This window comes from Oculina patagonica, chromosome 1, assembly GCF_052425735.1.
Source record: "Oculina patagonica isolate OP01 chromosome 1, crgOcupat, whole genome shotgun sequence".
NCBI lineage: Eukaryota > Metazoa > Cnidaria > Anthozoa > Scleractinia > Oculinidae > Oculina > Oculina patagonica.
Window position 1 is genome coordinate 38,568,093 of NC_135758.1, and position 20,127 is coordinate 38,588,219.

The following is a 20,127-nucleotide window of genomic DNA, read 5'->3' on the forward strand; positions in this document are numbered from 1 at the left end:
CCCCGGACACCGACCATTTTAAAAAGTTAGGGTTTGTTGATGTTAGGCAGTAATCTTTTTTAATGAAATATTTGATTATTTATCTGCTTATAAAAGTAATAATGAGCGGAGCATGGATTGTGTGTATGGTATATTGGTAACTTGCATCATTTTTGTAATATATTATTTTATAAAGCAGTAATCTGTAATTTGAAATGAACTTGATAAAACAATTGCGATTTTATTGGAGATTTTACTAGCTTTTCCTTTAGCCACTGCTTTCATACAACCTTAGACAGTCGAATGTTGCAAGACAAGCGGTTTTTTTTTGGAAACTTGTCTCTTGTCAACAAAATTTCGCTTTTGAACGTCTACCGATTAGAAGGGAGGAAAATCTATTATTACTCTAAACAGTTTGGCCCTGAGTAACACCCGGAGACCTCAATCAAAAGGTTTTACGATGAGCGGGATGTCTTTAAGGGACTGTGTCACAGCAGAGTTAAGTTTATTTTATTACGTTTTGCCAATTACTCGCTAAAAAACGTAAAGTTTGCAAACAAAATAACTTCTATGGGACTAAATAACAGCCAAATGTGTCTCCTGGGCGTTGTAATTTAAAGTTACAAGTAATCGAGATAAACTTTGAAAACTGTTCCGCCGGACCATATTTCAAAACCCCATACAATGTAGCGCAATCCATTTCGTTTTTCTTCACTTTTGGCCATCCGTACCTTCCTTTTTATTTGCTTTGTTATTCGAAATGTTCATTCACTGTTTAAAGCGTTTATTTTTATATTTAACCGAATTTGGTGACCATTTCTTACGCCTGAATTTGGCTAAAATCGTGGCGTGACAGTCCCTTTAACAAAGTCGCACTGGGTCAGCAAGAGATGTCGATCTTTTTTGGTGTAAACAGCATTTGCAAAAGATAAAAAATATAAAGACAATGGGAAAATAAAATTGGCTTTTATTGAAAAATTTAGTGATGAACGGGTAGAAAAGCTAATCAAGTTTACAAGTTTATTATGTGATCAGCCTAACACTCAAATGGGGAATATTGATACATAATTCACGTTCCAGAAGTCAGTTCAAATAAATACAACAAATCTAGACACTTCCTTTCGGTGACCTCCTATCACGTGACACCAAACAGCCTCTATTATAGCAAGCACGTGATATTGGCTGTACAGTACTCTTCGAGAGTATTCTCGGCAAGCGAAGGCAAGAAACTTGCGAAAATTCATGTGAAAGCAGTGATCGTTGCCTTTAAAGGATAGTGATTCTTGGAAACTGTTAAAAGCACGTCCAGCGTGCCTTGTGTGTTTTATTGCAGGTTGATTTGTGGGTTAGGTTTGGAGCCGGCAAGCAGAGATTTCCTGATTTCACGGCCTATGGCGGCCGCCAAAGGAGGCGGTACTGCATTTCCGACCTAAGGATGAAGGAAAAATAACATGAGTTTGAATGGCTCTCAAGCTCGAAAACGCGTTTAGCAAAAATTGAATAAAAGAGGGACCTTGAAATGATTAAAATTAACTATCAATATATTTGAAGGTTTAAAACTAACTTGAAATTTGCGCAATAAATATCTCCAAACGTTTTCTACTTGTAAGGAGTTAAACTAAGGAATGAATTGGAGCGACGTGCGCTTTTCTTTAGCATTCGCCCTGATGATGATCTTCGAGCCAAGTATGTTTGATAGTGTATTAAACGTTTTTTAGCCTTTATGTCATTTATAATTTTATAAAACAAAGAAGTTTAATGTAAATTACTGTTCAATATAAGGAAACATTTAGGACGTTATCCTGGCTTGTTTTCCATTTGGCCTCGATTCAGAATTATCGCATCTTTTCTCTCAAAATGACAGGAAATTTGTGTGGGAAAAGCTCATTAGTCAGGTCAGCTAATTAACCGATAATTCACTGGCACGCAATCGCTGAATTTGCACTACTGTGAGTTACACAAAATGTGGATTTTAAATAAACAAAATTCAGCGATTTATCAAATTGGGCCCATTCTGTGGTTTTTTGGAAAATGGCAATATTTCAAAACGATCCTAGCTTTGCTCATAACAGCCGCAACTTGCGGAAAAACAAAATCGGTGTTAAAATCCCACCGAACTGAGGGGCCAAACTGCGTCAATTTTTTTTGGACCTTTTTCAAGTACACCTTTCATCTCTTGCCAAGGTAGGTCTCTTATCTTGGTACGCCACCTAATTTTAAAGTTCTACCCTGATAAATTTCTAGGTTCGGCAGACTGCAAAGAGATCTTTCAAGAAGGGGTGACCCTTTTCGTGGTTAGTATGGAGTTTTTTTTGTTTTTTTTTTTTTTTTTGGGGATTAAAAAAAAAAAAATATAAAAAAGGGGGGGGGGACGATAAGGGCACCCTAAAAGAAGGAAGAATTGTTGGCTTACCTGGCGATGCTTATCTAGAATGTTACCATAGAAACGATACGTGTCGGGGAATCCCTGGGACCTGGCGCATTCTCTCACGCTGACGACCCTGTGTTGTTCAGGATGAAGAACTCGCCCCTGGGGAGAGGAGAAAAAAGACAATTGTTATTAACTTTACTCTCTCTTAACTTCAATAAACAATAGTGAAACTGCCTTTGAGCAAGCTCATTAGACAGAACAAACAACTCAATTCTGCGTTTTTCACATTTAGCGGAATTCAAAAACAAGAAAGGACAATTGTACAATTTAACGCGGGTATATGTTACGTTGGCTCATGTCAATATACGTACCCACTGAGGAAAGAATGATAGAGAAAACGGGGTGTTCGCTGCTTTACTGGGGAAATTCTGTTTCACCTGCGCAAATGCAGTGCTGTTCATTGTGGAAAATTATTTTTTCAGAGCTGTCAGTAAACCTTCCGTTGGCTGGTATTGGCTTCGATTAAAACCTGAGCAATATTTATTTAACATTTCTTTATACACTGTTAAAAATCATCAGGTAATACTAGTATTAATAAAAATTAATACAAATAAACTATTAATCAACAGTCCATGCTAAATACTAATAAATAAAAATTGAAGTAGTAAATCCTAATTAAATATTAAACTAATCCTGTTTTCATGAATGCCGTGTCTAACTTTGCTTTTAAATTGATTAAAGGATTTTATCATCCTGAGATGCAGAGTAGGCTGTTCCAGAGAGTTGCACCACTGTAACTTAAGCTATTTTTCATATAGTTTGTTCGTGGATGAGGTACAACCAGTTTCAAATGTCGTGAAAGAGCCCACTTACCTGTTTTCCCATGGGCTCAGGATTTGTTATAGTGGTACTGAAGTACCCATCCCATTCCAGGCGGCCATACAGCCCCGCCCAGTGATTGTGTCTGTTGCCCGTATGAGGAAGACACCACGGTATAAGGGTGTTAAACTGCCGGTCAGCTGGGTCACATGGCTTGCCTTCTGCGCATGAGCACACTCCACGTAAATCATCGTTGGATGAGAGACCATTCTTTGGGTCATTGTGTGTGTAGGCTCTGTGAAGATACCAGAATAAATAGCATGAGTTTGGTTTGCTTTTAAAGATGAAACAGATTTTGTTACAAGTATCCTCTCCTTCACAGAGATTTACGATAGAATTTAAGAGGCGCGAAACAGGGCTGACAGCAAGCGCCCTGCTCCGTGCGCTTAGCCTGTGATCAGGCTCCCCAGTGGAGCATAGGGCGAAAAGAAATCGGCGAGCGTGTCTTGGGGGAGAGAAAAACTCGCTCGCCGTTCTAGGCTCGCCTCGCACGCCGATTTTTTTTCGCCCCAGGCCTCACTGGGGAGCCTGTTCGCAGGCTGGTGCACGCTTCATATTTCCCTCTCCCCAATCTCCCCACAAGCAAGTAACAAAAACAAAAGTAGCCTCTGTGGAGGAGACAGAGACAGGTAACCGTTTCAAAGAGGCTGTGTCACCAAGTGTCGTGTAACTTGCGAGACTTGAGGCATATATGGGACTGAGGTATCTGAAAGCTGGCAATTGGGTAATTTTCCAGGGACATTTCTGCGCAGGCGAAAATTCATCGTTTACTCTTGTGGCCAACGCTTAAGAGTTGTTGCAAGTTAAAAGTTATCTTGCGACGGGTTACTTGCTGATATGTCTTGCGAAGGGTTTAACGCGTTTGAGGAAAACTACGTAGTGTTGAAAATTTTTTCTAAACGGCAGGCAATGCATGCAGAGGCGATGAGGTTAAACGATAATATATTGACCACCCAGGTAAACAGCTAGAAATCAAACGCACTTTGACATTGCTACAAAAGGTCAATTTTCACTCGCCACAATCAAGATGGGGAATAGCAAAGGGAATGGCACAAAGTGCCGAGTTCCCAGTGCTCTTCGGTTCGATTCATGGCCTAAATCGCGCGCAACACCTTCTCTCCAAAGGAATTACGCCTGCTAGCATAAGGCCGTGCCGATGGCGTCATCACTTAAAAAGCCAGTATTCCTTATGCCAACAAACAAACAGAAAGACGCGAAAAAGAACGCTTAACACAAGTCTTGGAACTTACAGTTTCTTGGTATAGTTGCCATCAGACAGACGGACAATACTGTTTGGCAAATCTCTCCAGTCTGAGCCGGGGGCAGTCGGAATGTAACGCATACGTACCGCAACAAGGGGGTTCATTTCTTTGCAAATGTGATCTCGAAGAACAGGTTGGTACTGACTGCCACGCATCTGTAGATTAAACAAAGTAAAACTCCAGACGTTATAGTTTCCACGACTTGGGAATACCCAACAAAGCCAAGTGAAGGTCAAATTTAATCCTCGTCTATTTAAAACTATCAAAAGAAAGTTACAACAACAGAGAAAAAACAAAACAGAGTTGAAGAAAGAGGTACCAAAACTCTTACTTGTTGTTGGAAATGAGAGATAGCATCGCCATTGTAGGAGATCTCGTCATTTGACGCGCCATTTCTGATCTCCGGAAGGTCTGACATGGCGTCACGTACGGTGGTCGTTCGGTAGGGAGCCGACGATAGCCGAGAAATGTTCGATTGGAACTGCGAAGATAAACGAGATAAGTATTAGCCACCAATACAGATTTATGGCTTTATTCCTTAAAAGTGCTTGTCATTTGGCAAGTATTGCTCTACAAAATCACACCACTGCTGTGAACAAGTCTACCTTCTTGTCGTCAACCATGACTGTGAGTTGAATGGCCCGGGGAGAGAAACAGTGCGTGGGCTCAGGATACAGCGGTAACACTTCACCAGGAGCAGCCGCAAGTATAATGGCCCTAAAATGTGAAATCGAGGAAAGTTAACTCACCAATGTTTAGCCACTAAAGATATTCATAATTCACATTCAATGCTCAAAGGATCTCAAAAAGCAAATTTTTACAGTTTTTAGCAAATCTTTTTAGTAGTGCTTGAAGAATTTTCAATTCCTTGTCCTACTGAAACTCTTTTTATTCTTGTTCTACTGCTCCTTCTCCTACTCTTAAAGCTGACACATTTTGAGCTCTACATTTCCCTACTCTGCTAGCCGATCTTATCCGTACTGCTTAAATTACGACGACTCCAAAGAATGAAATTGAAAAAAAAGGGAAAGAATGAAAAGCAGAACTAAGCTGACATGTTTACCTTCGCCTGGTCTGTGGAACGCCATAACAGCCAGCCTGAAGGACACCAAACGTACACTGCAGAGATAAGTATCAAGGAAACGTATTTAACTAAGACTTGAAAATAACGAGGAAGAATAAACAAGTCGAACCTTTCAGCATTCTCTATTCTCACAAAGTATAAACAAACTTTAAACAGTTGAAAATCAGTGACGAAGAGTTAAAGCCACTTGTGGTTTTTTATTGCGGGTTCTTTCAAGTCATATAGACTTCGGTAAACATGGTTAATACACAAAAAAAGTAGTACATTCACCTGATATCCCATCTTGAGCAGGCAGCGCAAAGTTAACTTTAGAACCATGCTTCGTTTGAAGGACACGAAATTACGAACATTCTCGAGAATGAAAAACTTCGGTCGGTAGTAATCACAGTAGCTGAGGTACGATGCAACCAGAGAATTCTGCAAAGAATATGATGACAGTTAGCGGTGACAATTAGAAAGAGAAACCAATTACACCAAACGTGCGTATAACTTTTTTATACTGCAATATTATGAGCCGCTTAAAGGGACTGTGTCACGGCTGAGTTAAGCTTATTTTATTAAGCTTTGCCAAATACTTGCTATGAAACTTAATGCTTGCAACCAAATTACTCCGATGGATCTAAATGACAAAATCATAGCTTCATTGCAAACATTATAACTTTAAGTTACAAGCAAACGAGATTAACTTTGAAAACTGTTCAACCCAACAATATTACAAAAACCCATATCGCAATCCGTTTCAATCTTCGTCACTTTTGGCCATCCGTACCTTTTTTTTGTATTTGCTGTGTTATTAAAATGTTCCTTCACTGTTTTAAGAGGTTATTTTTTATATGTAGCCGAATTTGATTGTCATTTCCCATGCCTAAAATTGGCTAAAATTCGTGAAACAGTAAAATCTACCTTAAACTGAGAATAGTCCCTTGAGCTGAAGCGGTTCATTCCACTAAATCCTTGACAAGGGGGGCCACCGCACAACAGCTCTACCTCTCCCTTCTGGGGCAGTGTTTGTCCTTTGGAGTTCTTCTTTTCTCCCTGTGGTTACAAAGCAGAGGAGCGTCTGTTAGAATTGGATCACTTCGAATTTTATCCTGTGCCATACTTATAAAAAAGGATTCAGCCAATCACAAGGCTGAAAAGCCGTTGTATATAAGTTATCCAAACCATAACTTTGCACGCATGTACCTTACAAAGGCATGTTATCACGCGGTACTAAGCAACCGGTGAATAACCCAAGTTCCTCGGTGTAAAAGCCTGAGAAAGTTTTCTTTGTTTTGGAGCTATTGTTTTCCTATTCTATATTGTTTTGAGGTTCTTTGTAGTCTTGGTCGTTTTTGTTTTACGTTACTGGTGAGTTTTCACAGGTTTTTACATCGAGGATGAGCCACCTTTTGACTCACAAACTGAAGAAACAGTTTTTTAAAATTTTGTTTCTCCGAAAATTCTCTATCAGAAACAGTCTCTTTTTTTGTAAAAAAAACAACACCCTAAACGTTCGAGGACATAGCTTAAACCTCACGTCGCTTGAACTGTTCTCGAATTGAACTCGCACTCCGTGAAAAATCTTACACTACACGTGATTATCACATGACTTGGCTTACATCCATGACGAGTTTCAGCAGCAAGTTACAATCATCAGTGAATACAGTACATCCGGGATTGTTCAGGCTAAACGCACTTGCTGCAGGCTCCTCCTTCTCAATGGCCCACCGTGAATCAGCCACGCCTGCCTGGTGAAGACCCTCCGAGAGACCTGGGATGAAATACAGGATACAAACTCGAATCAAGTCCCTTTTAGCATAGAGAAGACGTTATTTTCTCTTATATTGTCGATCACAGCCTTGAAATAACGAACTTAAATTTCCTTTTACCAAAAATAACTTTTCAACTTTAACTTACCACCGCATCCCGCAAAAACATCCAGACATCGCAGCTTGGTAACTGTTTCATTTGGTTTATGACTGTCATCTTCCTTTGAGCTCTGATCGTCTTTTTCAGTGGACGCTTTACCTTTCCCCTTGCCTTTTCCTTTTCCTTTGCCCTAAACATAAACGTATATAAGAGACAGGAAGGAACGAGTTTTTTTTGTTGCAAAACCACTGTATGTAACATTTGCTCATGTAGTCTTTTTGGCACAACTTTGTTCCCAGGTCATCCGGCTTTGTCGCACAGATCCAAGATAGTGGCCGGCATTTTGTATTTTAATGCCAGAGAAAAGATCCCGGGGACGAGTTTCGAACGAAACGCCGTATTATAATTACTCAAGGTTTTTGAACGGTTTTTATTGGTTTCCAAACCTCTCTGCCAATAAAAGGGTGATTCATGACGGCCTAGAAACCGCATGCACAGTTTACCGGCACGTGGCAACTTGAGATCACCTTATCCACAAGCTAGCGTGGATTCAGATTTGCCAATTAACAAGGGTAGCAAAATAACGATGTCAAAAAAGCCCTTAATGGATTGCTCCACTATGCCAAACGCACTGACCATGCAAAATAATAACCTATGTGAAGCACTCTTGTTTTAACACCATTTAAGCCCAATGTTTACGGACAGGCACTAACCTTTCCCTTCATTGCAGCGCCACGTGCCTCCATTGGAGGTTCTTCAAACTCTTTTGTTTCGCTGTTATACGCCTGAAACAAAACAAAAATAAAGTGTTAGAGAAACCACCTACATTGCAATACGGAGTGATTCTAAAGAGCCTCTCAAAATCTTTTTATCATGATGTGATCAGTGAACTTGCACAAGGTACCCAAGAGTTCCTGAAAAGCTTTCTATTCTTATCATCTAATTAGAAATTACACGAGCGTTTCAAAAACTGCCATATCAGCTTGTCATCATAACGATTTTAATATTACTTTGATACATCCCTGCCGAAAAACGCCGTCTCAGCGACAAAATTTCCATTGAGATAACTACCTGTCTTCTCCCCTATCCGTCCCCCAGCTTACCTTCACAGCCGTTTAAAAAAACTGAATCTAAAGTAAACATGCGTAAAGCTGCTGGCCAAAAGTTCAAAAGAAGAAAACAATTACCTCTAAGAAGTAAAAATAGTTGATTCCTCTTGCTGTGTATTCTTCAACCGAGCAGTTAAGATCTTCTCCACATGTTACCACACAGCCACCTAGCACATCGTCAATGGCAACATTTGCCTCTGAAGAAAATAAAAACAATAACAGTGAAAAATTAAATAAAGAGAGCATATCCGGCCTTGACTCGTCCCCAGTCGTCCCTTTGTCGATGTAAAGAGCGAGAGTCAAAAGAGAATGGGTCAACTCGAAGACCCTCGCGTTTCCCTCGTAAATACGACTTTGAGAGACGACTGGGGACGAGCCAGCACCCAACCCTTACTAAGCCTTACTATGACTGGAACTTCTGCATTTTATTTGCCACACTTCTTGTTGATTAAATTGTCTTACAATTGTAAACGAAATGTACGATAAACAAAAAATTAACGTTGTAAAGCCTTATCGGAGCCTACCGGCTCACGAAACCGACGCTTGAAGTAATCGCTAGGCCCTTTGGTTGCGATGCTAGTCGATCACAGGTTAGAAGCGTGGCTAGCACAGCAACAACTTTTTTATTACACGCTGTTTTTACACACTTTTTTGAAAAACCTACGAACATAGGAATTTAGAAAAGCTTGAATTCCTTACCTTCTTTGCTCCAGTATAGCAAATTCAGATTGGCTTGGTGGCCAAAACTCGAACCCTTGTGAGTATTCTCTGGCCTGGAAAGAAAAGTGCAACTTTGTTCAGAAGCTTGAATGAATGCTGGCGATGATGCAATTTTAAAGAGCGCTCAGCATCAAAGTTGTCATGAATTTTGTTTTATAATTCTCCTTTTGAGAATGTGGTTTTGGGTTTAACTGTTTAAACGGAAGCGGTAAGAAAAAGCTCGTAGTTGGTCCAGAACTGCTAAGGTTGAAGCTTCATATACCTCTGATGTATTAAAGTTTGCTCAGTGTTAAATTAAAATACCTGTAGAATTTGTTGACGGTGAGCATGATGTCCAGTTCTTCTGTTAATTTTCCTGAGCTTGATTTTGTGAAGATGTTAACAATGCGGCCTATACAGAGAATCAAAGAACGCAGTGGGTATTTTGTAGACTAAACATTAGTCCCCTTGTCTTTGCACTTAATTTTATTAGGCATACTACTGTTATGCGTTTAAAGCCCGAGCCAAACAAAGATAAGAGAGTTTCGTAACTCTCATCAATTCGGGCCAAACGAGAGAAAACTCTCATCCACTCGCATGAAAAATTTGAGCACGTTCAAAGTCGATGTGAAGAGGCTTTTCAGGCCAAACGAGAGCAAAAGTTGATCCTCGTTTGGCCCGAACTTTAAACATGAGCCTGTGGCTCGGGTATGGAGGGAAATCGCATCCCGCGTCATGACAATAATAATAAATTTATTGATTGATTTTACATGTAGAAAGGGTTAACTCTACTATAAAAAAGTTGTTTTGATAATGCAAAACAAAAAAGCCCAATTATTGACGTCTGTGGGGGGCATGGCCTCACAAAACACTAACAGCATTCTTTCTCTGCGTTTTCGATTTCGATTCGTGTTGTATTTTCTTTGCAAGAAAGTCATCTACGATCTCACTTTACTTTTTACTGAGAAAAAAGTGCCAGGTGATGTTTACCTATTTTGAATGGTTCTGGGACATCATAGTTACTGCCTTTGACATATTCCGCGGGCTTTCTGTAGTATTCTGGGTAAACCTCCTCATCCACCTGTCAAGGTCAAGTTAAAACAGTTTAAATGATAAGCGTTTTGAACATTCTTATGTGAGGAAGTATAATTCTAGTTTAAGTCTCAAGTGTTCCACGAATGGTAAAGTAAATTAGTCTCGAAAACTTTCATTGCTTTCAAGTTTTGCTAAAATTTTGGAACCAACTTACTTCGGTCTTAACGCATACAGTATTTATTTCTAAACTACACCGTGATACAGAAAGAGCTATTAGAAAACTTCTAAGTCTTTACCGTTTCACTTCTCTTGAAACCTTTCTTTGTCTCTTTTGGCTTAATACTGCAAAACATAAAGCAAAATATTCATTACAGACACAAGACATGTACATATATGTAAGGACGCTTCCAATGACCTTGCAATGACCTGCACATTTTCCCGCGCTTTGCACTGGCTGCACATTTTCTCACGCTTTCCACCGGTTGCTTTGAGCTCGGATTGATTCATTGTGGCATTTTCTTTTGTTGTGTTTGGCCAGGTGTGATTTACTTGGTTTTGGTTTTAAAAAGCCAGTAACAAATGAACTGCTCTAAGCGTATTGATTGGTTTAAGAAACTCGAGCAGCATTTTTTCCCAATCTGAACGAAACTACTGTCTATTTGGCCAATCGCGTTATTTGCTCCCGTGAATTTCCCGCGCTAAGCATTGGTGGCATGGTTTCACTTCAAGCTGTGATTGGCTTAAAACGGTTATTTCGACTACGGCGTGTTTGGCTCTGTGAATTCAGTTTGGCGAGTGTTTTAATTTAAAAGCCGCTTTATTAGAAAAAAGAGTAGCTTATTACTCTTACTTGAATGAAAATGCCTCTGGCGTGAGGAAAACACAATCTCCCAGTTTATATTGAACTCCACCTTTCGTGCATGACCTGAAGGACAAAGAGAAGTTCACTTATGACATAACCAGCAAGGGCTGATGTGGCTTCCTCTCTAAATATTGTAACTTTATTGTAGGAGTTTAAATAGAAATAAATTTAGAAATGAATTAAAATGGGGTATCAAAATCGAAATATTAACTGGGTCTAGGAAACCAGGAACAACTTACCAGGCAGAAATGGAAACTACAGAGAAACTAAAATGTTATCAAGTTAGGCGTTTTACCAAACCTGAGTCAAATAAATAACATTCAGCTAGAAGGTATAATGCAACAAGAAGAAAGGGTAACAAAGAAAATTAGGAAATATGCTCACTTGTAATACGTCTTGGAGGAGGATTTTGCATCCGTTTCCAGTGTTTCTCCTATGGATGGTGTTTCTAGCTGCGAAGTGCATACAATAAAATTCTAATGATAGAGCAGTATCATTGATAGAAAAAAAATTCTAATGATAGAGCAGTAAGCTTAATCAGCCTACCTTTGAATCAAAGTTTTTGCATAAATCTTATCGCTACATAACTTCACGTTTATGGAACAACCTACCTGACAATATAAAAAGAGGAGCGTCCTCTCTTAGAATTTTTAAAAATTTACTGAACAATATTAACCTGACCACCGAGGCCAACTGTTCCTGTAATCTTTGTATCGATTAGTTTACATTTTTAAATTTTATTGTCTACGTAGTTTTTAAATTTTTATAGTCTAGTTTTTCAATTTTAAATTTTATAGTCTAATTTTTGTATTTTTATTGAATAGATAATCATATTTAAATTTTTTACATTGTAATTTTTTTTAGAATACACGTTCACTTTTAAACGAGCCCCTGGCTCATTGGTGACATGTGTTTAAAACATAGGCACGCTAAGCGTGCAGGAGTTATTTTTTCAATTTATGGGGTGGCTTGGGGTGAAACTGGGTGATTGTCCTGTTGGGATGGTTTATGCCATGGGTTGAGCTATTTGTGTATGGCGGCCCACGAAGTCACTTTTTGCACAAAATTTACTTGCAAACAAAATAACTTTTACGTGCATTTTGATACATCAGAACTGTTTTATTCAATATGTAAATTTTCATCATTTAATTGAAAAACAAAAACTAATTCAATTATCAAAATGTCACAAAATGGCACGATCTTATTCTGTTTAAGCGGTTATTTTGTTGCTAGCTTTGTTGCAACCGTAACGTGTTACTTTTGTTTGTTACGAAATACTTTTGGCTTTTTGCCAAACACTGAAACATGATATTGTTGTTTTTCTCACTTTTGTAACATGAGACCTCTGTTTTTTAAAAACGAACGTAACACGGGGTGTTTACCATTTACAAAAAATTTCCGGAAATTCCGGGCGGAATGTAAATGGAACACGACTTTTCGGTTCGTTCCACTGGAAAGTTCCCGAAAAAAACGGACAACCTGAAAAGGTAGTCCCGTTTTCCCGGTGGAAACTTCCCAATGGAAATTCGTGTTCCATTTACAGATTTCTCGTCTTTCTCACCAGTCCCAAGCCTTTTTCACAGCCGGGTCTCACGGCTCCTCAACTAAAATGGCGGGTCAGTCTTATGTATAAATAAAGTTCTTCATGGTTGAGTTTTCAGGGTTTAAACGATTGCTCTACTCAAGTATTTGCATCAGTTCTACAAAATATACTGCATCACGATAAATGGTAGGTAAAATTTGTGCCTGAAGCCAAGCTTTCTTTGGGCAAAGCAAGTATATTAAATTCATCGATCGAATATGCTGACAAAAAACATTCAAAATAGCGTTACTATTGTGGCACAGGTAGCGTCTCATGAAAGTTGCAGCCGCTGCAAGGATACTTTTCCCCATAATCTTTTGAATTTATCAGATTTTCCTTGTCAACTACGAACTTTATGATTTCATTCATCACGGCATTTGAGTATAAACATCTTTCGCGGACGATTCGAGGGAGCAACAGAAACTGAACAGAGAGGAGCCTGTGAACGAATGAGACCCGTCTAAATGGAACGCACTCTTCCCAACGGAAATTCCCAACGGAAATTTTCCGAAATTTTTTTGTAAATGGTAAACACCCACGATACCCTTGTTTTTCTCGAAAAAGCCACGATTCCATATAGACATTGAACGAAAAGTACTATAATAAACGAAGTAATAAACGCATCAAATCAAAAACCACTTTCTTCGGGAAAGTTCTTTAAAGCGCAGTACACCTGGAGTATTTGTTTTCTGTCAGAACTGTTCGACAAAGATTTTCGTTCATTCACAATCTAAATTCTATTCAACAAACAAGAACTAATTGAGTTATCGAATTGTCACGGAATGGCACGCTCGTATTCTGTTTTTTCTCTCGATCGTAGTTGCTTTTAACAGCAAAGTTAATATTTGTACCGGTTCATTAAATGTTTGAACGAGATGTTTTACAGTTGATTTCAGTTTACTTTGGCCGCCCGCTTTGCGAAGTTTGTTGGGAAATTGGAAACTTTGTTATGAAGTTGCCAATTACGTTGCGAGTTTGCGAATCAAATTGCGAACTTCGATAAGTTCCCAACTTTGGCCCGACTGAACTTTCGAAGTTTTGGTTGTTGAGGAGAAACAAGACATGTTGCTCGAAAGTCATGGCGATTTCTGAACTCGAAGATTTTAGAGCTTGTCAAGGAAATAGTCCGGCGGATAAGTGAAAGTATCGTGCACTTTATGATAAAAGCATGAAACTTGGCACACTAATACTATAAATCATGGGGAACATTTCAAAGATTATAGGCATCCCGGATCTGGCCTTTCTCAGAGGGGGGGGGGGGGGGCGCTTTTTCAAAATGGCCTCAAAGATGGAACAAAGCGACTTGGTACAACGTCAAATTGTCGTTATCATGATATATACTTATTGATCTAACACCAAAGATAAAAAATATGGCATCAAAATTCCTTTTAAAGTGTCTTACAGACTTTGAGTGGTCATTTCTAGGCTAAAATTACACAATATGCAAATTTATGATTTCATTACACTCATATCAAATAAACCCCGAGATTTGCTTTCTGACCGTTCTAAAGTAAGCTCATAAGCGATACAATGATTTCAACCAGCAAGTGTCCCTGACATTCGTGGCGATGACAGCCACCACGGTTGCATTGGAATATACAGGGCAGATTTTCTTTTACACATATACACTTTCTTCTGCAGCGTTTAGCACATCCACTCATTGTGGGAGGTGACGACTGGCTTTCATGTTAAAAAGACACTTCAAAGTCAGCGTCACGCACTTGACTGACGATACGTTATGTTGAAAAACAAATGCCGGTCCCGTCTCATGGTCAGTAGCTACGACTGCTGTGTAAGGGTTTTTGCTTTATCAAGACGCCACTAAAAAAAACTCAAATTATTCTATCCTATTACTGAGTCGAGTTGTGCGTTCTACTTTTCTGCTGTTAAAGAGCTCGTTGCACTGGTGTTCTCTAAGATCGTTCAAATGACGGACAGAATCGATGACTGCTGCATTCATTACCTTCTGAGTACCAAGAACTAAGAGATCGTCCTTATTGTCCATTGTTTATTGGCCAATAATCCTGGCCATCTCTGTGCCAGACACCATCCATCTCAGTAGTGCTGATGCAGTAAGCCCCACTTTTCCATTTGTTTTCACGAAGGCATAGTTCTGTTCATGGCCTTCATTTAAAACAATCCTAGAGAAGGGTCGCTGTTAACGATGAACTTCGCCTTTCAAAATGCTTTCAGTATTCTGTGGTGCTTGTGTTTATCGAGAAGCATAACCATGTCACGCAGGTGAATGGCACTATCATTCAGTGGTCAAGAGAATTTTACAGCCACTGAAGTCTTGTTAAAGCCTCGACAATCAAAAGAAGGTTGCCAGTACGACCAACACGATACTCAGCACATTAAGCTGCCAGAAATGGAACTGTGGACTTTAAAGGGCTCTTTGTTCACACCATTCTTCAAACGATGTACCGCTACATTCTGGCCACTCAACGTATGATGCTTGTCGAAGCCTATACAGAGCGCAAGCTATTATCTGGTGTGCAAGGGCGGTTTCCTTAACATGCATCGCTTTCAGGAAAGAATTCGAAGTTCCTACTGTCGGTATTTCAGCTTGTACTAGTGCTGACATTCAGTTACTGCCATCAGAAAATCTCCAAGTGTTTTTAGCAATGCCATCTTGTTGTGTTGGCCACTCAGCATTTCTACAAATGACTCTTCCCATATGTTTCTGACCACATCTACTGGATTTGCTTTGTAATCGTGAACAGTATAAAGGTTGATCAAATGTGATCATAGGAGTTTTCCAAGGATTAAGAACAACCACAGCCTCTTTCACCACATTCATGGAATGAGGAGTCATCGCCATTGACTTCGGGTCATTCGGGAAAAGAGGAAGAAGGGCACTGACTGCTGCAGGGCCATGTCTGCTGGTTGTTGTCTTCTTAGAATGCAGCCCAAGATACACTGGCACTGTCATAATTACCATTGATAATCTTGTTAAGAATATCGGACTTGTCATTGTCTTCTGTTACAGCATTCGTTATTCATTAGACTGCAGCTGGACTGTTTCAGTTCACATGCAAACTTCTGGAACAGGAGGCTTGTTCTTTGTGACACTGGCTACCAGTACAAGTGTGTAGCTGTACGGTCTTGCCAGACCTGGAGATAGAAACGCATGATTGTTCTGTGCCAGGCTTTTCAGTGTCGGGATACTGAAACAGTGTTATGCCTGTCCCATGGAAGGATCCATGTGCACTTGTTGCTGTCGGATCATGGTCAATTTTTTCGACTGCTGATGTCGCGAACACACCAATTCTTAGTGTAGACGGGAAAACTGTTCCAACTGTCTCGAAGTGGCTAATGGCTTAGTTACCAAGGTCTTCAGACAATCCCAGCCGACACGTTCATATGAAACAGATAATCCCAGCCTGTAAAGTGTATCCTCTAGATCTTTTGATCTTGTTCTTGAGTGTACTAATGCACCTAGAAATAATGGCAGTGGCATCTCCCGTTGTTCGAAATGTCTGGTGTGAAGAGAGTTGTTGACGCCAGCGCTCACAACTGTTATATATTATGAATTGCAAATGAAGATACATAGCAAGTTGTGACAAGTAGCTTTGTCGTTAATGTTACTCCCACACATGATAATTGTAAAAAGCATAGGCAACGACTGAGATTTTCCGATGTTTCATTTGCCACATACAGCAAATATCTACCTTCACTGATTTTATCCTTCAAATTGAGACAAATTAGTGGATTTGTTTTTCAGTCTAGTAGAATGATCTACTGAGGAGTCCCGTCCAAGCTGAGGAGCTCTATCAGTGTAAGCGGCTTATATATATGACAGTATTAAAAACCAGTTTAAACGCTTTATGAAGAAAGGCAAAAAAGGTAACAAGATACTATTATAAAATCAGTGTGAATGAATTCTTTTGAAAAAATCTAATTTGCATAAAGACCAAAATGACAACAATTCTCCAAAAACATTTCAAAATTTCAATTTTTGTACAATTTTCTAAATTCTTGACTTTCCTTAATAAATGACCAACCTTAAAAATATTAATTAAACCTTTCAATAAGTAATTTGGCAATATGCTCTCATAATAAAGATTCTGGATGGCGGCCATTTTGAAAAATACCCCTTTCCCCCCGGAAACGTCCATATCCAGATTGCCTATAATCTTTAAAATATTCCTCATGATTTATAATATAAGTGTGCCAAGTTTTATGCTTTTATCATAAAGTGCACGATTAGTCCCTAAAATGACACTTATCCACTGGACTAAAAGTTGAAGTAGCTTGAAGTGCAAGACAACGTTTCGCATCAGCGATCACGCAAGTGATTTGGCGATAAATAAATCTTATGCAGGTAGAAATTTGGTCAAATTTTAACTTTTTTGTATGAAAACACATATTTAACGATTTCTGTGAGGCATAATCTTCACTGTCTTCAATTTCAAGTCTTCTGCGTTTGTAATCCGGATGAAACTGGATGGTTTATTGATTTTAATCGAAGCCGACGCGACGCGACAGACTAAATAATTTGTTCGAGACAACGTGTTTACGGCTCGCTGAACATAAAAGTTTTTTATTTTTATGACATTTGTTTCCAACAGTTTAGCGTAGAAAGCCCTTTTTGATAACATAATTATAGAAGGTTTTATTAATTTCGGGCCTAAGTTGGGAACTTTGTATCGAAGCTCGCAATTTGATTCAAAAACTCGCAACCTATTTGGCAACTTCATAACAAACTTTCCAATTTCCCAACGAACTTCACAAAGTGGACGGCAAAAGTAATGACCACATTATTCTTCAAATCTGCATTGTGCAAATGGAAAGCTAGCCTCTCCAAACGTACGCTCGAATAAGACGAATAACAATTTAGTGTTGGGCCTTTTGCTCACGGCGTGTGCGTTGTAAGCAGGCGGGCGTTACGAAAAACGTTTTTAATCCAGGGTTAAATCACAACTCACCGATTCCGCCTCCTTCTAATCTAAAAACTTAGAACGAAATTGCTGACTACGTCAGATTGCTTCCCCTTTATAAACTGCAATTTTATTGGTTCTGATAGTACCTGAAATCTGATTGGTGTGACAAACACACATACTTCACTGACCCACCGACTGATTACAAGGACACGACGACTAAAGAGCTATTTTTGAAAAAATAACTCAATAGAGTACTTACTTACTTACTTACTTACTATTAATGCTTAGAGCTGTTTGTTGAAAATTTAAGCAGATTGCTGATGGAAAACTAAAACCAAACTATATTTCAAGGGAACCCAGACGTTTCGGGACTTCTGTCCCTTCATCAGTGGAAAATAGCCGTTAAAGTCAGCGCGCGTCATTTTCTTTGAATGTGGCAACATTGCGTGCGCGCGCGCTAACTGAGTCCATTTAAATAAAAGCAAAGTCAATGTTAGCGCGCGCGCACGCAATGTTGCCACATTCAAAGAAAATGACGCGCGCTGACTTTAACGGCTATTTTCCACTGATGAAGGGACAGAAGTCCCGAAACGTCTGGATTTATTTACAAAAATTAGCGCATAAACGAAACTTTAACTTTATTATGTGATCAACAGACTGCGCTACACAGTTTTTAACAATATTTTGACAATATTGTGATCTTATTATTTCAAGGGAAACCAGCTGCTTCAGTCTAACTTGGTGGTTAATGAACCTTATCAATTCAGAGTTGTTTATTAAAGGTGCTGTGTCACGATGTTTTAAGTCATATTTCTGGTGTACAACATTTACTTTCAAATTCAAGGAAACCTTAAAATAAATAATGGTTTTCTAAAGTAGAAAAATACCGAAACAAATCTGACTTGCTGAAAATAATAAATTAATAATCAATAAATTAAGATGGATTATGAATGACAAACGATTTTTTTTTCACGATGCAGCCCTTTAATAATTACCTGCTCTTGTGCTGCTTTACGCACACAGCTCTCGCAGTGTTTATAATTTTCTGTCCTATCCACAGTCGTTGTGTACTCTGAAGGCGGATCTGTGAACCTGCCATGTTCAGGATCATACCTGAAAACAAAGAGACTCGGGGGGTAACTAGTGGACTGCATAATTGCCCTGTCGAGCTTGATCTGACATAAAACCTTAGCTACTAAGGCGAGGTTATTACTCAATAGGCAAAGAGTAATCTTGTACTCAGACCTTTGCACACTCTGGGTACGAGATCAGTTATAGAGATGAGGCCACAGGAAATCAAATTTAAAATGACAAAATAAACATATAGGAAAATCACAAGACAATTTCCGCTGTTTTTTTGTTCTTACCACTTTTGATAGAAAAACGTGTTTCCATCATCCTCCTCCATCATGCTGTCAGCCTCTTGATCATCCAGTCCTCCCTTCATGAACCAATCAGCATCTGGCAACTTGGACGTCACCTGTTCAATGCAATGAGATACAAATTTAGAGAAAATAAAAACTTATATTTGGTTGTGCCTTCATCCCCCGCTTCTATCAAAACACTAGGTGAACTTCTTAATCATATAGATATGGAATATGTGACAAGAAACAAGCTTTTCACAGTTTGCTGTGGATCCACTCACCCGTGGCTGGTGGATTCACAACACTTTGACAATGTTATGACACAATTTATCATCAATAAGAGGACAGACGCATAAAAACGGGGATCAATGTGTTAAATTAGTGTTAATTTTTACTTCCATTGCCACGTGACCCATTGAGTTTATCAAGTTGCCCTAACTGTTTGCCAGTACCCATATATACTCGTGGGTGAAGAGAGGAACTGTAAGAGTCAAGCCGACTATTTCTGTATCTTTTCTTTCATAAACTAACTGCAAGTCTCAAAAGGACCACACCCATTTAATGAGGTACTTACAGTACATTTCTGTACAATGGAGCCAAGAGGATTCTTATCACATTCATCCACCAGAAACAACTCAGTTTCATCGCTTGTTTCACCCAAAATAGTGTCTGAACCACGACTGTAAAGCAAACAGCAGAGTTAGAAAAGAATCAATCAATCAATCAATCAGCCAGCCCCTACCCATACAGCCAGTTGGTCGGTCGGTTAGTCAGTTGGTCTGTCAGTTGGTCAGTCAGTCAGTCGGTCAGTCAGTCAGTCAGTCAGTCAGTCTGTCAGTCAGTCAGTCAGTCAGTCAGTCAGTCAGTCAGTCAGTCAGTCAGTCAGTCAGTCAGTCAGTCAGTCAGTCAGTCAGTCAGTCAGGCAGGCAGGCAGGCAGTCAGTCAGTCAGTCAGTCAATGATTGAAAGTGAGTGATGATGCTAGTTTGTACCTTAACCATCTGCTGTGAAACATCTTGTCACCGTTTGGTCCTTCCCACATGTAGCACACACAGGAGATGAACAGTGGCATGTGTGGGTCATCAGGACACACCTTTACAAAATCTCCAACATGTATCTGCAGGCAAAACACCAGATTTGCATAAGTCATGCAATACTGACATGTACA

At 39.4% G+C, this 20,127-nt stretch overlaps 1 protein-coding gene across 1 annotated transcript in view; it reads right to left on the bottom strand.

Annotated features, from left to right (window-relative positions):
- Nucleotides 1–978: 978 nt before the first annotated feature.
- The window catches only part of LOC144629623 (DNA (cytosine-5)-methyltransferase 1-like), a 31,992-nt gene continuing 12,843 nt past the window's right edge, over nucleotides 979–20,127 (bottom strand). The window contains exons 24-46 of the mRNA XM_078487860.1: nucleotides 19,952–20,076; nucleotides 19,535–19,640; nucleotides 18,964–19,076; nucleotides 18,592–18,709; nucleotides 11,516–11,583; nucleotides 11,120–11,194; nucleotides 10,566–10,611; nucleotides 10,225–10,315; nucleotides 9,559–9,646; nucleotides 9,235–9,308; nucleotides 8,614–8,732; nucleotides 8,140–8,211; nucleotides 7,475–7,616; nucleotides 7,177–7,328; nucleotides 6,479–6,610; nucleotides 5,846–5,992; nucleotides 5,555–5,610; nucleotides 5,097–5,208; nucleotides 4,823–4,972; nucleotides 4,480–4,646; nucleotides 3,224–3,464; nucleotides 2,393–2,509; nucleotides 979–1,408 (exon numbers count right to left, since the gene is read on the bottom strand). Coding sequence (XP_078343986.1) covers nucleotides 1,304–1,408; nucleotides 2,393–2,509; nucleotides 3,224–3,464; nucleotides 4,480–4,646; nucleotides 4,823–4,972; nucleotides 5,097–5,208; nucleotides 5,555–5,610; nucleotides 5,846–5,992; nucleotides 6,479–6,610; nucleotides 7,177–7,328; nucleotides 7,475–7,616; nucleotides 8,140–8,211; nucleotides 8,614–8,732; nucleotides 9,235–9,308; nucleotides 9,559–9,646; nucleotides 10,225–10,315; nucleotides 10,566–10,611; nucleotides 11,120–11,194; nucleotides 11,516–11,583; nucleotides 18,592–18,709; nucleotides 18,964–19,076; nucleotides 19,535–19,640; nucleotides 19,952–20,076 — 2,616 coding nt within the window. The 3' untranslated portion in view covers nucleotides 979–1,303. The remainder of the gene's footprint in view (nucleotides 1,409–2,392; nucleotides 2,510–3,223; nucleotides 3,465–4,479; nucleotides 4,647–4,822; nucleotides 4,973–5,096; nucleotides 5,209–5,554; nucleotides 5,611–5,845; nucleotides 5,993–6,478; nucleotides 6,611–7,176; nucleotides 7,329–7,474; nucleotides 7,617–8,139; nucleotides 8,212–8,613; nucleotides 8,733–9,234; nucleotides 9,309–9,558; nucleotides 9,647–10,224; nucleotides 10,316–10,565; nucleotides 10,612–11,119; nucleotides 11,195–11,515; nucleotides 11,584–18,591; nucleotides 18,710–18,963; nucleotides 19,077–19,534; nucleotides 19,641–19,951; nucleotides 20,077–20,127) is intronic.